Source organism: Oncorhynchus clarkii, chromosome 2, assembly GCF_045791955.1.
Source record: "Oncorhynchus clarkii lewisi isolate Uvic-CL-2024 chromosome 2, UVic_Ocla_1.0, whole genome shotgun sequence".
In the NCBI taxonomy this organism is placed as follows: Eukaryota; Metazoa; Chordata; class Actinopteri; order Salmoniformes; family Salmonidae; genus Oncorhynchus; species Oncorhynchus clarkii.
Genome location: NC_092148.1, coordinates 11,646,016 through 11,668,235, shown reverse-complemented (window position 1 = coordinate 11,668,235; position 22,220 = coordinate 11,646,016). Strand labels below are relative to the sequence as shown.

General features: G+C 43.6%; 1 protein-coding gene and 1 pseudogene across 2 annotated transcripts in view; both read right to left on the bottom strand.

Annotated features, from left to right (window-relative positions):
* Positions 1-5,590: 5,590 nt before the first annotated feature.
* LOC139379381 (nuclear factor 7, brain-like) lies at positions 5,591-16,372 on the bottom strand (annotated as a pseudogene).
* A 2,132-nt stretch (positions 16,373-18,504) lies between these two features.
* Positions 18,505-22,220, bottom strand: part of LOC139421218 (histone-lysine N-methyltransferase SETDB1-B-like) — a 20,310-nt gene continuing 16,594 nt past the window's right edge. Inside the window, exons 20-25 of one of the 2 annotated variants that reach the window (XM_071171910.1) lie at positions 21,591-21,763; positions 21,336-21,355; positions 21,043-21,167; positions 19,945-20,198; positions 19,204-19,292; positions 18,505-19,046 (exon numbers count right to left, since the gene is read on the bottom strand). In XM_071171910.1, the coding sequence (XP_071028011.1) occupies positions 18,929-19,046; positions 19,204-19,292; positions 19,945-20,198; positions 21,043-21,167; positions 21,336-21,355; positions 21,591-21,763 (779 nt within the window). In that variant the 3' untranslated portion in view covers positions 18,505-18,928. Of the gene's footprint in view, positions 19,047-19,203; positions 19,293-19,944; positions 20,199-21,027; positions 21,168-21,335; positions 21,356-21,590; positions 21,764-22,220 lie in introns of both variants that reach the window. The other variant, XM_071171902.1, reaches the window with a different exon arrangement.

The following is a 22,220-nucleotide window of genomic DNA, read 5'->3' as shown; positions in this document are numbered from 1 at the left end:
AATCCTGCAGATCATTATCATTCAGGTTCAGCGTTCTCAGTTGAGAGGAGCTGAGAGAAGAGGCCAGTGCTTCACAGCATTTTTCTGTCAGGTTGTAACTCATCAGTCTGAATAAGAAATGAAGACAAAAACATGGCTTTAATTTGAGGGCATGAGTGGTGCAGTGGTTTAAGGCACTGCATCTCAGTGCAAGAGGCGTCACTACAGTCCCTGATTCAAATCCAGACTGAATCACATCCGGCTGTGATTGGGAGTCCCATAGGGTGGTGCACAATTGGTCCGGGTTGGCTGGGGTAGGCCGTCATTGTAAATAAAATTAGCTACACAAGCTTCTGATTACAAATAATATGCCATTACAGTAATATAGAGTCTACCTAGGTGTGTCAGTGTCACAAACTACAGTAATTGTATCTCTGTTTTGATCTCAAAGGAAAATGTATGACAAAAATAATGCTGAAGACTTAAAACTGATAGGTGGAAAGAAATCAACCATGGAGTAACGAAACTGGTAAAAAACTTTACTTCAACAGATCATTCAAATCAAAATCACATTTTATTGGTCACGTACACATTTTTAGCAGATGTTAATGCGAGTGTAGGGAAATGCTTGTGCTTCTAGTTCCGACAATGCAGTAATATCCAACGAGTAATCTAACCTAACAATTTCACAACAACTACCTTATACACAGAAGTGTAAAGGAATGAATAAGAATATGTACATATAAATATATGGGTGAGCGATGGCCGAACGGCATAGGCAAGATGCAGTAGATGGTATAGAGTACAGTATATACATATGAGATGAGTAATGTAGGGTATGTAAACATTATATAAAGTGGCATTGTTTGAAGTGACTAGTGATACATTCGAAACTAGTATGGAGATATGAAATAAGACATTATAACAACGTGAGATTGCTTCTCTTACAGTACATAAATATTTTTTTATAAATACATTTGAGGTTTCACAGTACTTACAGCACTACTCTGGAGGCTTTGACCACTGGCAGCAGCCTCAGCAGACCCTCCTCCGAACCAGAGTATTTTCTCAGGTCGAAAATATCCAGCATCTCTTCTGGGGTCAGCAACACAAAGACCAGAGCTGACCACTCTGCAGGTGAACGTTTGGCCTTAGAGAGAATTCCCGATCCCAGGTGCCTTTGGATCTCCTCCACTAAAGAATGGTCATCCAACTCATTCAGACAGTGGAACAGGCTGATGCACTTCTCTGGAGAGGGATTCTCCTTGATGTATTCTACTGTTTCCTTATGGCTCTGTGAGCTGCTTCTTGTCTGTGTCGGTAGACCTCTTAACAGAGTCTGATTGGACTCCAGAGAGAGGCTGAGAAGGAAGCTGAGGAAGAGGTCCAGGTGTCAATTCTCACTCTTCAGAGCCTTATCTACTGCACTCTTATGGAGGATGGTTGTAGAGAATTCATTAGACATCAGAGGGTCATTGGGTGTGGTTTCCTGTTCTGCCATGACATTTACATTGTTGAACATGAGAAAGACATGCAGGGCAGTCAGACACTCCTGGATGCTCAGAGGCACAAAGCAGTACACCTTTCTCTGGTACAGCCCACACTCCTCTCTGAAGACCTGTGCACACATTCTGAAGTACACTGACACTTCTCCAACATCGATGCCCTACTCTCTCAGGTCTTCCTCTTAGAAGATCAGGTTGCCCTTTTCCAGCTGTTGAAAGGCTAGCTTCCCCAATCCCAGAATTATCTTTTGATTTAATGGGGGTTGTTCTTGTTCTACAGCATACTTCAGATTCATCTGTGTGGTCTGAAACATCAGGAAGTGTGTGCACATTTGAGTCAGCGTTTTGGGCATCTTCCCACTCTCTGCTTCAACTAACAGATTCTTCAGAACAGAGGATGAAATCCAACAGCATACTGGAATGTGGCACATGATATTCTTGATGATATTCTTCAAATATTCTTGATGATTTCATGTGTGTGAGGATTCTTCTGGCCTGGTTTGGATCAGTCATTCTCTTGATGAAGTACTCATCCTTCCGTGAGTCACTGAACCCTCGCATCTCTTTCACCTGGTCAACACACTCTAGAGGAATGCGATTGGCTGGTGCAGGTCGGGAGGTAAACCAGATGCGAGCATAGGGAAGCAGATTTCCCTGGATGAGGTTTGTAAGACAGCACACCCACTGTGGTTGGCTTTGTGACATCACACCAGGTCTTGCTCTCAAAATCTAGAGGAAGACGGCATTCATCCAAACCATCAAAGACAAACACAATATTGTACTTCTTGAGGTCTGAGATTCCAGATTTTTGATCTCAATAAAAAAAAGTGATGAAGTTCCATCTAACTCGTTTCCTCCATCAAATTCAGCTCCTGAAAAGGGAGTGAAAAGACGAGCTGGACATCCTGGTTTGCCTTTTCTTCCACCCAGGCAAGAATAAACTTCTGCACAGACACTGTTTTTCCAATGCCAGTGATTCCCTTTGTCAGCATAGTTCGGATATCCGTGTCTTGTCCAGGTAAGGGTTTGAAGATGTCATGACATTCGAATGACATCTTGTGTGTCTGGTCTCTTGCATGCTCTCTCAATCTGTCTCACCTCATGTTCATCGTTGACCTTGCCACTTCCACCCTCTGTGTAGAGCTCGGTATAGATCTTATGGAGAAATGTTGGGTTCCTTCAAACAAATACTCAGACCGCTTCTTCAGATGAGATTTTAGGTTATGTTGGCACAAAGCAAGCTCGCCATAGGGACCTATCAATGCATAAGGATTTCATATTAAAATGTTAACATCATGTAGGAAGTGTGGCCTAATCTACTTGTTAGCATATGAACAAGTTAAAGTGACTCCCTTATAAATATGTGAATCATGCTGTCATTCTTTTTTCATGGAGACAAACTTTAATAGTCAATTGGAAGTATTTCCACACCCTGGTTAGCAGTTGTGGAGAAGAATCGGGGGCAAATATATGCTTTGAAAACTTTGGGGAAGCAGCTTCAAGGGTGGAAACATTTCTAGACCATTCAAATGAACTGGAAATCTCTGATGACATCCAACAATTCTTTGCAAACTGCAGAATACACAGATGGAGCTTCCTACAACTCTTGATTTCTAATATGCTGGTATTTCTTAGTGAATGAGAGAGTTTTGGAATTCTCTCAACTCTGTGTCGGCATAAAAATCTATATTAAAATAGATAGCTCTTACTTTTTTCCAGTGTGTCTTGCAAACTCTTTCTGGTTCATTACTCTTCAGGACATGAATTGTGATCTTCAGAGCCCCTTTGCTGGCATTGCTCTCCTGCTCTTCAGCATCCATCCCTTCCTCATCCTCCCACTGACCCTGGGTAATCTGGACACAGAATTATTCTATACTTCTTCAGATGAGACTTTAGATATGAGAGGGACTTCAAACAACTAAGGAAGATAAAGATCAAATAAGAGGAGAGCATTTTGAATTGTTGTTGAATTTCAATAAATAATATGTGACTATAAAACACACCTTGGCTATGGACGCCAGGTCTGTTTGATGACTTGTTAGTCTCAGACTCTGATCCCTCCTGTTGGAATGTACAGACAAAACACAAGGTTACAGACACTACAGGTAACTAACTATACACACACCTCTTTATATCACTCACAAAGGTGAACACAATCGTTTCTATACTCACAACAGTACCCTTAGCTATGAACACCATTAAAGGTACACTATGTTTTTGTTGTCATTTGAGTCTTTGTAATAAAACATCGTATAGCTTCAAACTATGTTAACAGCAATCATGTTGAGCTCGTGATCTGTCAGTCCTTGCATCCATGGCTCCATCTGCAAATTTGAGAGTGGTTACATTTCTGAAACAGCCAACAGCCCCAACACCTGGTTTGCTGTAAACATGAGTGAATGGACAGTTGGTTTTAAAGTTATACATTTCCTTAAATAGAGAAAAGCTAGAGTCCAAAACTTCTCATCTGAGATGAGTCAAATATAATAGATACACTTTTAATAAAATACACACCACAAAAGTTTCCTGTTTACACTCTGTATCATATTATTCATTAGATTAGACTAAAAAGGGCATCTATACTTCTAAAGTTCCTCTCACAAAGTCATACAGTAAAGCTTGTCCAAAATACCTTAATACAACCTGAGCCCCTCACCTCTGTTCAGTAGGAAAGACTCCCTCACTGAAATAACAATGGAATTATTATTGACTGGTCACTCTTCATGTACACTCAGCTGGGAACAGGTGAGTCTGCTCTCTCCTGCTGGTCCCTATTAAAATAATTACAGCTTACTTAATAACATTCTGTATTTGTATCCATGCTTTTTTGCAATGACGACTATCATTCTCCGTGTTATAAGGTGAACATACGGCATACACTTCACACTTTTATATTGTGCCATTTACCTCACTTATCATTGCCATTCCATACTGAGATTAAACAAGGGAAATGGGACATTAAAAGGTCCACTGTGATATTTACAGCAATTCTTGATCATTTAACTTAATTAAATATATCCACTGATTCTAGAAGAACATCATTTTTTAGCACTTCATGAGTTTAGTTCAACTGTTTAGACTGTGTTGTTACAGCATTCAACATTGTATTTAATGTTTTAAAAAAAGAATGGACACCGAAACCGAAAACTGTGATTACTTTGGAATCATTGAACCAAAACCAAACCAACCTCAAAAAGAACTAATCGCTAAACAACCAGTAGAGGAAGGCCTACATGAGAAAAAAACAATGAGTTAAGCATTCTGGCACGGCGGCCAGGGCAATACAGTCTGTAAGCTTACCATTTAGAAGAGATGCCATCGAGTCAATCGCATCCAAACTCCCTCACAAAGGGAGCTCAATCACCTCAAGAAACTCCACAGTGTCCTCGATCTTCCTAGCTGCTCTGTATTCACAAGAGTGGACATTTCTTGTGCTTAGTGTTTGTTTGGTCTTCCATAAAATCATGCTTTTCAAATGCTCTTTACAAGAGGCATGCTTCCCCAGTCCTTTAGTGATGCCACTGGCATGTTTCCAAATTGAGTAGCCAGTTTGAGTGAAAGCTCTGTCCGAATTAACATTTAAGTCACTCTCTAGTCTAGCATTCAAACCACTCTCTGTGATTGAACCAGGCGCTAACTACAAAAGGCCTGCTTTTCCCCACTGAACATGCGGCTCGGGTAAGTGTCAAGACAAACAGGTGCTTGTTGTGGTGGTTCCCTCGTGCTGCAGGTGCTAGGCCCAGGCTCTTTTTGATCAGCAGGTGGTGCGGGGGATTTGCGGGTATTGCTGCTCGGCTCCTCGTGGTCTGGCTAGCAGAATGCTTGGTGAGCTCGGCATCGCTCTAGGTTTGGTGGTCCTCCGTTTTTATTCTCTTAGCTTTTTTCTTAGCATAGCAATTAACTAGCTGTAATTATTAAGCACTACCAAAACTTAACAAAGCTGGTTACTAGCTAGCATAGAATCTGTAGCTAGCTAGCTGTCTGTAAAAGTGACTGTTTTCCATCTGTGAGAAACAAACCCGGTCAAAAACAAGGTAATGAAGGCAGTGCCAAGTCAGAATATATTGTTTTATTTTAACGTAATATTACGTTATTACATCCCCCCTCCTTAGATTGTGAGATTGTGCACTACTGGCAGGCCTGGAAGCTCTACATTGGCAAAACCGGGCATGGTAATTAATAATTATTTGGGGTTGCTTATATTTATCTTGTTACACACAAGTGTTTATTGAAAATGTGTTTTTTGAAAATCCCAACACCCCCTGAGACACCCGCAGGGAGTGGGGTCACGGCCAGAGTCGCCATTGTACAGCACCCCTGGAGCAATTAGAGTTAAGTAAAGTTACCTTGCTCAAGGGCACAGCAACAGATTTATATATTTATTTTTATGGGGAAACAAAACTTGGGGGACACAAATTCTATCTGGAGTGGCCATGCCCGACTTTGCCAACCCATAGCGCCGGCGCTGTTTTACACAAAGCATAACCCTGCTGTCACCAACAAACACATGGTAAGATTACTTAAAAAGGACACCACAAAGCAGTTATTAACAGAATATGCCCCTAACGTCAACAATAAAACATTTTAAAAAATATTTTAGAAAAGGATGAACTGAAAATTGATAATTTTATAATTCTAGCTGGTAAATAGTTTCTGAAATACTCAACATAATCAAGAAAGGTAGTGGACACCAGTGCCAGGTCCCCAGCAAGCCAAATTTGGCATGTGGCTTCTATCCAAATTACAACTTTCTAATTTATTTTTTGGTTTAGAACATGCCAAATAACTATACTACATAACTACCAACTGGTCTACCCCTGAAGATATCATGTAAAATAAGTACTATTTTATACATCCTTTTCTGGTTACTAAAAAGACGTGAACAAAACCTGAGCATGACTTCAGAAAAGATATCATAATGACGTCATTGCAACCAGTTTGCCTGCTGGGTCAGTACCAACAGACAGTCAGTGGGTTATTGTTGCGGCCCTGCATGTACGGCCCAGGGCAGAGGCATAAGGAACACGGGGAGATGAAGCTGCACCATGAGGAGTGGAGGAGAACCATGCTGTCTGCATCATAGAAGGACACCCGCTCCCTGTCACAGTCTAGGTACAGCCCCACCTTACGAGGCCCGGCCTGGGCCTCAGCTTGAGTACCTGGGTCACCTGCAGCTGCCATCAGGGGCGTCTCCACACCATCATGGCTGAACACCAGGCCCTTCTCAGGCTTCAGGTGCAACATTATCTCCCTCTCCGGAGAAAGGACAGACTCTTTGCCGGAATCTTCCTTCACCTTTAGCCCCACCCCCCAGTCCAGCTTCCCCCCCACCTCCACTTCCCAGTAGTGCTGCCCTGTTTGGACGGTTTCTGTGGAGACGACGGTGGTGGTGGCGGCGTAGTCATGGTAGTAATTGAAGCCGAAGCCGCCCTTCCGGTCTGCGTGCCTGACACTGGCCCCACCCTCTGATACCTTTAAATAGGAATCATCACTGCTGCTAAGGGTGAGGCGCACTGGAACTGAGGGGAAGAGTTCATCAGACAGAGAGAGAGATGGAGTTAGAGACACACACTTTTCCCTGTTCTCTTCCTCACCTGGTTTCCCCAGTCAGTCCTCACTCTCACCTGGTTTCCTCAGTCAGTCCTCATTCTCACCTGGTTTCCTCAGTCAGTCCTCATTCTCACCTGGTTTCCTCAGTCAGTCCTCATTCTCACCTGGTTTGATGACCTTTAGCATCTCCTTCCACATGCAGAAGGGCAGGTGAGTCTCGTAGAGGCCGAGATTGAGAGAGTCAGGGGTCACAAACAGACCTCTAACCCTTGACCTGTAACTGAGACAGACAGGGTTGAAACTACCACAAAAAGTTCACCATTTTGGAGTTAGACTGTCTGGAACAAACATTTCCTATCAAAAAAATACTTCATCGTAGGGACACTACTGGCCATATTGGTCTAAAAGACACAACAGGACCTATACATACAGTACCAGTCAAAAGTCTGGATACACCTACTCATTCCATGGTTTTCCTTTATTTTTACTATTTTCTACATTATAGAATAATAGTGTAGACATGAACACGAGAAAATAACACATATGGAATCATGTAGTAACCAAAAAAGTATTAAACAAAACAAAACAAATCCAAATATATTTTATATTTGAGATTCTTCAAAGTAGCCACCCTTTGCCTTGATGACAGCTTTCACACTCTTGGCATTCTCTCAACCAGCTTCATGAGATAATCACCTGGAATGCATTTTCATTAACAGGTGTGCCTTGTTAAAAGTTAATCTGTGGAATTTCTTTCCTTCTTAATGTGTTTGTGCCAATCAGTGGCAAGGAAGGGGTGGTATACATAACATAGCCCTATTTGGTAAAAGACCAAGTCCATATTATGGGAAGAACAGCTCAAATAAGCAAAGAGAAATGACAGTCCATTATTACTTAAAGACATGAAGGTCCGTCAATGCGGAAACTTTCAGGAACTTACAAAGATTCTTCAAGTGCAGTCGCAAAAACCATCAAGTGCTATGATGAAACTGGCTCTCATGAGGACCGCCACAGGAAAGGAAGACCCAGAGTTACCTCTGCTGCAGAGGATAAGTTCATTAGCGTTACCAGCCTCAAACTGCAGCCCAAATAAATGCTTCACAGAGTTCAAGTAACAGAAACAACTCAACATAAACTGTTCAGAGGAGACTGCGTCAATCAGGCCTTCATGATCGATTTGCTGCAAAGAAACCACTACTAAAGGACACCAATAAGACGAAGAGACTTGCTTGGGCCAAGAAACATGACCAATGGACATTAGACCGGTGGAAATCTGTCCTTTGGTCTGATGAGACCAAATTTGAGATTTTTGGTTCCAATCCCTGTGTCTTTGTTGTGAAATGCGGAGTTGGTGAACAGATGATCTCCTCATGTGTGGTTCCCACCGTGAAGCATGGAGGTGTGATGGTGTGGGTGTGCTTTGCTGGTGACACTGTCAGTGATTTATTTAGAATTCAAGGCAAACCTAACCAGCATGGGTACCACATCATTCTGCAGCAATACGCCATCCCATCTGGTTTGCACTTAGTGGGACTATCATTTGTTTTTCAACAGAACAATGACCCAAAATATACCTCCAGGCAGTGTAAGGGCTATTTGACCGGGAAGGTGAGTGATGGTGCTGCATCAGATGACCTGGCCTACACAATCACTCAACCACAACCCAATTGAGATGGTTTGGGAGGAGTTGGACTGCAGAGGGAAGGAAAAGCAGCCAACAAGGGCTCAGCATATGTGGGATCTCCTTGGAAAAGCATTCCTCATGAAGCTGGTTGAGATAATGCCAAGAGTGTGCAAAGTTGTTATCAAGGCAAAGGGTGGCTAATTTGAAGAATCTAAAATATATTTTGATTTGTTTAAAAACTTCTTAGGGATAGGAGTCCCGCTAGCGATTTCAGATGAAGCTGGAGGGCGCACAATTCAAATAAATAATCATAAATATTATGGATTTTAAACATTTATGTACATATAAGTGTCTTATATCGGCTGAAAGCTTAGATTGGTTTTAATCTATCTGCACTGTCCGATTTACAGTAGCTATTACAGCAAAAACATGCCATGCGATTGTTTGAGGACGGCGCCCCACATCAAAATATTTTTCCACCGGCACAGGTTTCATACGTTCACAAATAACGATTAAATATTCACTTACTAAGCCTCCCGGGTGGCGCAGTGGTGGTACAGAGTCTCTGCTGTTCCACCAGAGACTCTGGGTTCGAGCCCAGGCCAGGACGACTGATCCGTGTAAAGGAAAGAATGAATGGGGCCATGTATCGTGAGATTTTGAGTGAAAACCTCCTTCCATCAGCAAGGGCATTGAAGATGAAATGTGGCTGGGTCTTTCAGCATGACAATGATCCCAAACACACCGCCCGGGCAACGAAGGAGTGGCTTCGTAAGAAGCATTTCAAGGTCCTGGAGTGGCCTAGCCAGTCTCCAGATCTCAACCCCATAGAAAATCTTTGGAGGGAGTTGAAAGTCCGTGTTGCCCAGCAACAGCCCCAAAACATCACTGCTCTAGAGGAGATCTGCATGGAGGAATGGGCCAAAATACCAGCAACAGTGTGTGAAAACCTTGTGAAGACTTACAGAAAACGTTTGACCTCTGTCATTGCCAACAAAGGGTATATAAACAAAGTATTGAGATAAACTTTTGTTATTGACCAAATACTTATTTTACACCATAATTTGCAAATAAATTCATTAAAAATCCTACAATGTGATTTTCTGGATTTTTTTTCTCATTTTGTCTGTCGTAGTTTAAGTGTACCTATGATGAAACTTACAGGCCTCTCTCATCTTTTTAAGTGGGAGAACTTGCACAATTGGTGGCTGACTAAATACTTTTTTTTGCCCCTCTGTATATGCCTATCCTGGCTTAAGGGCCTGAGCTATAGGCAGTTTAGTTTGGGTACGTCATTTTTTTTTTTTCACCTTTATTTAACCAGGTAGGCTAGTTGAGAACAAGTTCTCATTTGCAACTGCGACCTGGCCAAGATAAGGCATAGCAGTGTGAACAGACAACACAGAGTTACACATGGAGTAAACAATTAACAAGTCAATAACACAGTAGAAAAAAGGGGAGTCTATATATACATTGTGTGCAAAAGGCATGAGAAGGTAGGCAAATAATTACAATTATGTAGATTAACACTGGAGTGATAAATGATCAGATGGTTATGTAAAGGTAGAGATATTGGTGTGCAAAAGAGCAGAAAAAATAAATAAATAAAAACAGTATGGGGATGAGGTAGGTGCAAATGGGTGGGCTATTTACCAATAGACTATGTACAGCTGCAGCGATCGGTTAGCTGCTCAGATAGCAGATGTTTGAAGTTGGTGAGGGAGATAAAAGTCTCCAACTTCAGCGATTTTTGCAATTCATTCAGACAGGAAGTGGAGAAAGAGGGGCCTAGCCCTAATTAACACTTTTTGGGTTACTACATGATGTTATTACATAGTTTTCATGTCTACATTATTATTCTATAATGTAGAAAATAGTACAAATAAAGAAAAACCCTTGAATGAGTAGGTGTGTCCAAACTTTTGACTGGTACTGTATATTTGCTCATGTCATTGTATTCACATGTGTATATTTAATGTTTTTGCACTTAGGTTTGGCTGTGTCCTTCATCTTCATCCCCTCAATAACAGGAAGGCCTCTTTCACTCCACCACTGTGAACACACATACACACACACGCATCAAATTACTAATTATGAAAGGCAGACCACAAGACAACCAGTAACTAGACTCTGTGAGACTCCTCTCACCTCTAGAAAGTAGTCAGACTCAGGTATCTCCAGAGCGGACTGCAAAGTCACTTCCATCTCCCTCCCAATCATCAGCCTGTTCTCTATTACACAATCATTCTTCAGCATGGCCGCCACAGTTTTCTTCTCTTCCCTCTCCTGCTCCTCCTTCAACTCCTCCTCCCTCCTCCTCAGGAACTGGTGCAGCTCCTCGAAACAGGAGGAGATGTGAGCCGACAGGCTTTTAGATTTCTCCTGTGATGGGATGGAAATGTTTGACTGTATGACACACCACTTTCTTCAAGCTTTACTAAAGTCACATTCACAGATTAGTAAATTATTCAATACAATAACACATACAATACAACTTTATTGTCCATTAGTTACAGCCAACAGAAATGTGTCTTCTGCTCCATTCTCAAACCCCCCCCCCCAAGACAGCACACATCACACATACAGTTGAGACGAGCACAGGGTCAAGCTGCAGTGCAACGCCACTGGATGGAGAGTATGTTGTGGCGTTAAGGGCCTTGCCGAAAGGCACAACGATAAGGGGATGTCTTGAGGATGTGAACCCAGCAGCCCTCCAGTTGCCAGATCAATTCAGTTAGTTTTGGGCAAGATTAAATCTATTAGCGTGGTTGGGGTGATAATTTACATGTTCTATGCAGTGTTGCATGTTTTCTGTAGTATGTGTAGGTGTGAGTGAGAGAGAAAGAGATTCCCTCACCTTGGTCTTGATGATCTCAGAGGCCTGCTGTTGGTTCAGTCCTTCCATTTCACGGTTCTCTTTCACCAGGAACCCCAGAGCTCCCCTCAGAACGTTCTAACAACACAGAGACCAGGATTCAATCAAATACCCCCCTACCAAGCAAGCAATTAAAAAATAAAAATAAATGTCATGTAATCTACTCATTTTGCCATGGGGCAGAGATACATTTGTGCCGTTTTAAAGCTAATTTCCTGCAATTCTACACATTTTACAGTGACTTATGCCATGTTAATGATATCTGAGTGAGAGTGACTAACAAAATCAATGGAGGCACCCTGAGGTCAGGACCCCTGGGCACGTGCCCTGCATGCCTGGTTGGTATTCTGCCGACTAACTGACCCTCATTAACCGGTCAACGAACGGTAAGAAAATGTCCAACCAGTAAAATTACGTGACCAACAGAAAATACTATCAGAGATATGTATATAATGACGAGATGCTTATGTTTCTGCCCTAACAATGGGAGTCGTCCGAAGGCGGGAAGGCAGGTGACAAGATTAGTCCCAAAATAAGCCCATGGGACTTAGTTTGGCGAGAGTGAACCTCTCGCTTCGCCTATTCCTCTCTGATACTGTGCATGTGTAACAGCTTAGCTTCTGTCCCTCTCCTAGACCCTACCTGGGCTCAAACCAGGGACCCTCTGCACACATCGACCACAGCCACCCTCGAAGCATCGTTACCCATCGCGACACAAAAGCTGCAAGGGGAACAACTACTTCAAGGTCTCAGAGCGAGTGACGTCACAGATTGAAACGCTATTAGTGCACACCCCGCAAACTAGCTAGCCATTTCATATCGGTTACACATGCATACAAGGGTCGGACATATTTCATTAAGAGCTTAATGGAAACATCGTTTTACAGTCAAAAGGCTATAGCCCGGCCTCCCGAGTGGCGCAGTGGTCTAACATGCTGACCAGACCGGACACGTAAACTGCGTGAGCGTTACAAAATAAATGCACACATACTGTACATGTCATTCAATCATTGCACCCACACTGCTTGCGCGCATCAGCGAGTGTCTGGATGGACAGGAGCTAAAATAGAACTTGGTTCTATTTGTGATGCTCAACACGCTGCAAGTCCTGCCTCTCTCATCTTCTCATTGGTTTTTAGGAGAATATACCCACATGGGTGATTGAAAGATGAACTGAGGTCCACACTCCAGTCAGTTGTTGTAATGTACCTTACAGTTGGTTGCCAACCGCCATATCAATACCAAATAAGAAGAAGAAGTCTGAAGGAAGGAGGAGAGATGACTAGAAAATCATTTGGTTTACCTTTTTATCTGTGGATTAATTGTCGGAGTAGAGGACCTTGTGCATTTCAGGTAAAATAACAACCCAATGTTTATATCACAGAACAAATGAGCTAGCAACAGGAAGCTAGCTAGCTATATTGCCATAAATGTTTATTGCTTTTTGACCTGTCCCAAAATTAATATAATTGGTTCAGAGTTTGTTTTGATATTTCAACCTGCGTGTCCTGATAGCGTCTGGTGTGGGGGGACAAAATCCACATGTGCGATGGTGCACGCAGACGCACACGTGCGTGCGGTCTGGTCAGAATGTTAGGCACTGCATCGCAGTGTTGCGGCGTCACTACAGCCTTGGGTTCGATCCCAGGCTGTGTCACAACCGGCCGTGACCTGGTGTCCAATAGGGCGGTGCACAATTGGCCCAGCGTTGTCCGGGTTAGGGGAGGGTTTAGCCAGGGGGGCTTTCCTTGGCTCATCGCGCTCTAGCAACTCCTTGTGGCGGGCCGGGCGCCTGCAAGCTGCCAGCAGTTGTCAGTTGAACAGTGTTTCCTCTGACACATTGGTGAAGCTGGCTTCCGGGTTAAGCAAGTGGATGTTAAGAAGAGCTGCTTGGCGGGTCATGTTTCAGAGGACGCATGACTCGATCTTCGCCTCTCCCGAGCCCGTTGGGGAGTTGCAGCGATGAGACAAGATCGTAATTGGATTGCAATTGGATTTCATGAAATTGGGGAGAAATAGGGGAGTATAATGAAAAAAAAGTCTATAGCCTATTATTGAACATGCAATTCCTGTAATGAAGCAGCTAGTTAAACGTCATTTTTAAACATTTGACAAAATGAAATTAGCGGAAAACACAGTTCTAAACAGTGCATCTAATGTGAGCAGTTCAATATGTGAGTGAGATGAAAATCTCCATTAGAAACTTAGAAAGAGGGGGAATCTAATAGAAACTGCTAGGATGGGTTGCTAATATGACTAGGATTGTGCCTTTGGCTTCTGGACAACAAAATAAAGATGATTAAAAAAAACAATAGAACAGGAGAGAAATGCTGGTTAGTGGCATCAAGAAGTCTTTATAAAATAATTGCCTCCACGTTTCCATGGATGGATTTTCGCAAAAACAACTTTGAAGCAAGACATGCCTCATTATTTACTAAAACGTTTAGGTTTCAAACTATTTTTTGGCCTCCCGAGTGGCGCAGTGGTTTAAGGCTGTGCCACTAGAGATTCTTGGTTCAAGTCCAAGCTCTGTTGCAGCCAGCCCAGCGTCGTCCAGGTTAAGGGAGGGTTTGGCCAGTAGGAATGTCCTTGTCCCATCGTGCACTAGCAACTCCTGTGGCGGGCCGGGCGCAATGCACGCTGACACGGTTGCCAGGTGTACAGGGTTTCCTCTGACACATTGGTGCGGCTGGCTTCTGGGTTAAGCAGGCATTGTGTCAAGAAGCGGCTTGGCTGGGTTGTGTTTTGGAGGACGCACTGCCCTTGATCTTCACCTCTCCTGAGTCTGTACGGGAGTTGCAGCAATGGGACAAGACTGTAACTACCAATTGGGGAGAAGAAGGGATAAAAAAGTTTAAAACAATTTTACTGGCTCAAGCATCACATTGCAAAGTAGTGGATGATGCGCTGATAGTCAACGGTAGGCAGACTATAGCCTACGCATCCAAATGGTGAATGGGAGGCGCGCTTTACGAGTTCAGATTGAGAAATAGAAATAGCTACTTTTTAATCGTCGCCACAAGTTTCTAACACACGATTACATATAGAATTGTTATTTTTTTGGGCTTACAAAAGCAGGTTTCACTCCAGTAGCCTACAGGATTTTTGAGGCGCTACTCTCATGCTGTCTGACAGGTGGTAGGCTATTCCGCTCCTCAAACTAGGCTGTCTATATGTGTGATAAATAAAATGCATGACGACTAACGAAAATACAAATGAGCCAATTTAATTCCACAAAATTATGCAAATGAACCTATAGACCGATAAGCTTGACTGGTCAAATGTATTTTCGGCAGCTTTAACTGTTAACCATTAACATCAATAGTTGGGAGTACCCCTAGCGGCTGGGGGCCCTAAGTGACTGCTTATGTTGCTTATGTCTTTTTATTTATCACACATACAGAGAGCCTGGTTTGAGGAGCGGAATAGTCTACAATGCACCACCTTTGACATCTAAAGATCATTTTCGCTTGAGGCGACATCGGTAGCGTTTGTGATCTCTGTGAACATCTGGGAAATTGACTTTAAAAGATGCATTGTCGGTATGCAATCCCTTGTCTACAACTCACATTTGATTGAATGCTCTCGAACAGATACATACCACAACACTCCTTGTGACTGAGAGAATGCATGGCATGTAGCCTACTTTGGCATGGGTTTAACAGTGTTTACATATTTAAAGATTATATTTATGACAGAGAGAGTGTCACGCTCGTCGTTGGAATGAGGTGAGGACCAAAGCGCAGCGTGGTGAGTGTTCATCATTATATTTATTAAACCGAGAACACTAAACAAAATAACAAAGGCGAAACGAAACAGTTCTGAAAGGTGACATACACATAACAGAAAATAATCACCCACGAAACACAGGTGGGAAAAGGCTACCTAAGTATGATTCTCAATCAGAGACAACTAACGACACCTGCCTCTGATTGAGAACCATACCAGGCCAAAGGCAAAACACAACATAGAAAAAGGAACATAGACAACCCACCCAACTCATGCCCTGACCATACTAAAACAAAGACATAACAAAAGAACTAAGGTCAGAACGTGACAGAGAGAGAGAGCAAGATTGAAAGAGAGAGATTAAGAAAGAGATTAAAAGAGAAATTAAGAGAGAGAGAGATTTAGCAAGTTTTATCAAGTTACTTACTGTTGTATAAAACACTAAAACACAGATTGAGGAAATTAAATATAGACTTGGAAACCTACAGGCAAGAAAAGTTATATAATAAACATCTCTTACCATTTAAGATGTTCACACAGCAGTATAAGTACAATTATGAGGTTTAAAAAGAACTGTGCTGCCATAGACCTACACACCTTACTGATCTTTGCTGCCTCTTTCACAGGTGTGAACGTGTGTCTTGGTGCTTTTCTCCATCTCTGCAGATCACACACACCAACCTCTGGTCTGTCTCACAGAACAACTTGAACTTCTCGTCATGCTCTGGACACACCAGCTCTGAGGCTACAGTGCGTCCCTGCGGTGCCTCTGGTCCCCTCGCTGCGAGGCAACTCTCCTCCTCCTCTCGGGCCACATCTGCCATATTGGTCAAGACACGGTGAGCCCGGAGATCCTTCTGGCTGAAAGGGCCGCGGCACTCTGGGCAGCGGCTCTGGCTCTTCGCTGAGCTCCGCAACAGGTGAGCGCTGATGCAGGGGCGGCAGAAGGTGTGGTCGCACGGTAGACTCACCGGGTCGGTGAAAAGGCACAAACAGACTGGGCACTGGAGCTGCTCGGACAGGACTGATGTCATATCTGTATTAAAGTTCTGGTACACCTTTACTATTATTTAAATGTTTTTCTGTCTTTGAATAGTTCACTGTCTTGATCCTCGGTGCTCAACAGGTGAAGAAAGACATTTAAGTTTCACTGTCAATTCCCTTTGTTCAGAGTTCATACGTCCACAACACATTCTCTCGCACCTGTAAAACTAGCTGGACTGGAAATGTTCATGTTGGGGCCACCTGCTTAGGCCTAACTAGTCTTATATAAGAGGAACCACAGAGAAACCTGTTGCCACTGCCAGGTTATTGGTTCATTCCTAGGCTACCTATCAACTTTTTAAAGCAACACAATAACGTAGTGTCCCTCCAGGCTATCCTCCTGGACAAGCTTATCCCATTGAGGCCCAAGATAAAGCCAGTCAGCATACTACACCAATCCATCCACTTACTAAAAAGGCTAAAGTAGGGTAGATCAGCATTAGACAGATAAGCACTCTTTAAAGTGGAAAGGAGTGATCTTGAACAGGTTTGACTCTCCCATGGTTTTAAACACCCCAAACACCCCAAACGTTGGAGGACATTGTATGAACTAATCTTTTACCTGTGTTCTGTTACATCACACAGTCTTTTGATATGAACTCAAAATGTTCCACCAACGACACCTGTTAAATTCCCAATGTATTGGTTCAACAACACCAGCGCATTCAGAAATTACTCAAACCACTATACTTTTTCCACATTTTGTTGTGTTACAAAGTGGGATAAAAATGGATTTAATTGTAATTTTTGTGTCAATGATCTATGCAAAATACTCTAATGTAAAAGTGGAAGAAAAATTCAAACATTTGTAAATAAACCGGCCAAAACAAAACTGGACCGGCACAGACCTAAAAACATAAGTACTATAATTTGATAGTTTCCTAACAGCAAGTGTTTTACTTACTTTACAATACATGTTAGAATCACCTTTGTCAACCATTACAGCTGTGAGTGTTTCTGGGTAAATCTTTAAGAGCTTTCTAGACCTGGATTGTACAGGATTTGCCCATTGTTCTTTTCAAAACTCTTCAAGCTCTGTCAAATTGGTTGTTGATCATTGCTAGACAACCATTTTCAGGTCTTGCCATACTGTAGATTTTCTAGAAGATTTAGGACAAAACTGTAACTCGGCCACTCAAGAACATTTACTGTCTTCTTGGTAAGCAACTCCAGTGTATATTTGTCCTTGTATTTTAGTGAAAGGTGAATTAATCTTCCTTTGCCTGGTGGAAAACACACTGAACCAGGTTTTCCTACAGAATTTTGCCTCTGCTTAGCTCTATTCCGTATCTTTCGTATGCTGAAAAACACCCCAGTCCTAAATTACTGTATTACAAGCATACAAGCATGATGCAGCCACCACTATGCTTGAAAATATGTAGGGTGGTACTTAATGTGTTGCATTGGATTTGCCCCAAACATAACACTTTGTATTCAGGACAAAAAACACACCATTGTCGTGCCATTCATCTGCTGCCATTACCTCATGTTTCAGCATGTTAATGCAGTCTCATATTGGAAGGATTTGTGCACAATTCCTGGCATCTGACAATGGCCCAGTTCTTCCATGGCCTGCATACTCACCAGAGATGTCACCCATTGAGCATGTTTGGGATGCTCTGGATCGACAGCGTGCTTCACTTCAACTAATATCGAGCAACTTCGCACAGCCATTGAAGAGGAGTGGGACAACATTCCAATCAACAGCCTGACCAACTCTATGCAAAGGAGATGTGTCGCGCTGCATGAGGCAAATGGTGGTCACCCCAGATACCGACTGGTTTTCTGATCCATACCCCTCCCTTTTGTTTTTTAGGTATCTGTGACCAAACGATGCATATCTGTAATCCCAGTGATGTGAAATCATTCATTATGGCCTAATGAATTTATTTAAATTGACTGAATCTTATATGAACTTCAACTCAGTAGAATCTTTGAAATTGTTGCGTTTATAATTTTGCTCAGTGTACATGTATGAAGACCCATGTCCACAGGGGCTCATCTACAGACACTGAGTCCAACATCACTAACAGGCTGCTCCAGTGTCTGTCTGGTGGCTTTGAGAGACTGACTCTAGTGTCTATGAAAGTGGTTTCCTGCTTTCTTGAGGGAAACACTACTACAGCTGTAATGAGCACAAATTATATCTAGGCCTGAGGTACACTGAAATCCTTCTGCATAAAACTATGTGGAATGTGTAGAAAACTTTGATTTTATTCAGTTGTGAGAAGAGCACAGTTTGATCTGAATTCACAGACAGTCAAATACAACTGGGCATACAGACAAAACAGTAAAGAATTACAATACATCAGCAATAGGCATCCAAACAATTCAGAAAAAAAGATAGAGGGGGAGGAACAAAAGAGAAACATGGACAGCGACTTGTGGGTGCAGGTGTCCCATCTAGCATAGTATGTCCTTACAGCAGGCTTCTTCTACACTCAGAGGAGACGGAGTTAGAGGTCTCTTCCAGCAGAACTCCCTCTGCACTCCGAGATAAGATGAAGAAATAGAGGGATGAGATGGAGGTATAGAGGGTGGTCTCTTATAGCAGTCTTCCTCTGCACTCCGAGATAAGATGAAGAAATAGAGGGATGAGATGGAGGTATAAAGGGTGGTCTCTTATAGCAGTCTTCCTCTGCACTCTGTTGAGCCACAGCAGCACAGTAGCTCCTTTCCCTCCACACTGCCAACCTCGTAGTTATAGTCCCATGTCAACTCTGTCCCCGCCCGGATACGCCTGCGCACACACACACGTTAGTGGATGACTCAGTGGTCAACAGGCAACATTCACAAGTGCTCAGCACAAAACCACATTTCAAATAATACATGTTTCTTTATCAGAGTAACAGGCTTCTACCAAGTGTATGTAACCATGTCTAATACAGAACACTCACTTGCTGGCGAAGAAGGCTACCCAGGGGAAACGCAGATCGTGTGTGTCTACAAACACATTCTGGACAAACAGGTTAGCACTGCAGCTATGCTGTAAGGGGGAGAGATGAGAGGAGAGAGAGCTTAATTCCCTTTGTCAAAATGCATATAGTCTCCATTGCAAACTGGAATGTTGCGCGCTGATGAAGCATAGGAACTCGGAAATCTCTGACTTCAGTGAGTTCAAGATAAAAGGGACCTGGAGAAAAAACTAGCTCCAACTCAGAAAAATGGTTTTGAATGGTCAACCAACATGCAATTCCAACTCGGGTCTCTTTCTAGAGCTCCGACTTTCCAACCTGAAGTTCACGGACGTCATGATTTGACCTTGTATTTTTACAAGTTCCCAGGTGTCTTGAAAGCAGCACAAGATGCTGCAGCAGAAGCTCTTCTGCTGTCTGACAGATGTTCCACTAAAAGACTATCTGTATGCTGTACGCGTGTGATAAATAAGATGCATAACCAATATACTGTACACACGAGCCAATTACATTCCACTAAATGATACAAATGTACCTATAGACCCGATAAGCATGACCAGTCAACTGTATTTCCATCAATGAATAGGCAACAACTTTGCACTGGGATTATTTCTATTGGCCAGCGGAAATGTTATTTATCAGCTTTTTTATGCATTTATTTTTAAGTCAGACAAAAGCCAGCTATTACCGGCTAATGGAAAGTGACACATGTATCACACTCACGTTGAGGTAGCGCCCCAGGTTGCCCTCCAGCTTGGCGTCGATGATGTAGCAGGACTCCTCGCCATCGAAAAACTGTCGTGTGTTTTTAGGTCCACTGTCTCCCCCGTCCCCACCCTTGCCCTGTGCCCCTCCGTGGCCCCCCGGGCCTCCCCCTGGCCCCATCCCAGCCCCTCCAGTCTTCACCATCAGGCCATGGGAGTTCTTCAGAGCAATGCCTCGCGTGGACTTCACAGCCACCTGCCTCTTCACCGCACCTGAGACAGGAGGCAAGGAGAGGGAGGAAGAGGAGGATGAAGGGAAGAAGAGAAAGGGTCAATTCAGGGAGAAGCACCACATGAACAGGTCTGGCAATACCTGATAAAACACAGATCTATGAACCCACAGCCCCAACTTCCCCCTCTCCTCACCTGTGTTTTCCCCTCCACCCATTCTTCTTCCCATTGCCCCCTCATTCTCTCCCCCTTCTCCCATTCTTCCTCCCCCCTCCAATTTCCTCCTAAACCGGTGCACGTTTTCCTCCGCCTTCCCCTCTCCCCGTGTGCATTTCCCTTCTGCCTTCCTCTTCTCCCCCTTCCTCTCCTCTCCCTTCCTCTCCTCTCCCTACCTCCCCCATCCTCTCCCTACCTCCCCCATCCTCTTCTCCCCCTACCTCCCCCATCCTCTCCTCTCCCTACCTCCCCCATCCTCTCCTCTCCCTACCTCCCCCATCTTCTCCCCGTGTGCATTTCCCTTCTGCCTTCCTCTTCTCCCCCATCCTCTCCCTACCTCCCCCATCTTCTCCCCGTGTGCATTTCCCTTCTGCCTTCCTCTTCTCCCCCTACCTCCCCCATCCTCTCCTCCCCCTACCTCCCCCATCCTCTCCTCTCCCTACCTCCCCCATCTTCTCCCCGTGTGCATTTCCCTTCTGCCTTCCTCTCCTCCCCCTACCTCCCCCATCCTCTCCTCCCCCTACCTCCCCCTACCTCCCCTCCCCCTATCTCCCCCATCCTCTCCTCTCCCTACCTCCCCCATCTTCTCCCCGTGTGCATTTCCCGTCTGCCTTCCTCTTCTCTCCCTTCCTACCCCATCCTCTCCTCTCCCTACCTCCCCCATCTTCACCCTGTGTGCGTTTCTCTCTCTCCTTGTTGTCATCAGATCCAGAGCTGATGGTCTGGACGTCATCACTGTCCGACAGAGTCATCACATCCTGTCTCTTCCCTCCCTCCGTCTTCACTGATTGTTGACTGCGGAGGGCGCAAAAACACACGTTTACAGAGTCACTCAACGTTATCGAATGTTATTCATATGGCACATTCTACCAGGTATATTTGATATTGTGCACCACAGGCCTAAAAGGGCCAAGCCAGAGTTAAATAGGTTGAAATTACATTTCACAATCATTCATTACGTACCTTTTCTGGTCTCCGGGCTCCTAGAACAGAGAACACAGGAGAAGGTGTATCAGTATCCAACCAGAGCATCGGAACACAAATCACTCATGAATAAACATGAGAAGGAATCAATCATTACATGAGAGGGTGCCCAATCAGAACAGCAGGAGATGAAAGCAAGAGATCGAGGCTGATCGATTTCTCATAATATATGTAATAGGATCTACACAAAATAGCTGAGATGGATATGGATATGGGCTACCCCCCCCCCCTTACCTTCTTCTCTATCTTCAGTCCCTCCATCTTAACGGTGGCCTGGGAGGTAGAGGGTTGGTTGGTGAGCCAGGACGCTACTTTACTCTTCCCACTCTCCTCTGGCATGGGGGGCGGCTTCCTGTCCTCCTTCCCCCCCACTGACACACTCATCCCATCCTTACTGTCCTGGCTCCCTGGATGGGGGGGGGGGGGGGACAGATCAAATAAATATCATTTTACATCACGCTGCTACATGTAAAATGGTTCAGCTGTTTTTCTCAATATCAAATATATCTGGGTAACAATTAAGTATCTTACTGTGATTGTTTTCAATTATAATAGTAAAGAATGTCATAAATGTTTCTAGAAAATGGCAATTTCTCAAGCATGAATCTTGCTAGGACTGTCTGAGGGTATTTGTATTTGTGTATTTATTAAGGATCCCCAGTTGATCCTGGCAAGTGGGGAGGAGGAAACAGATAACTAGCTGTTATTGGCAGAGATGTTTGGAACTCTTCCTTATTAACTCATTAACCGCCTGGTGATGTCATCAGGCAGGACAAAACTCCATCCCACCACAACAGGCTGACATTTCAGGAGGTCTTTTCAAATAGCTCTTACACCAACCTCGGTGTGGAAATATATATATAT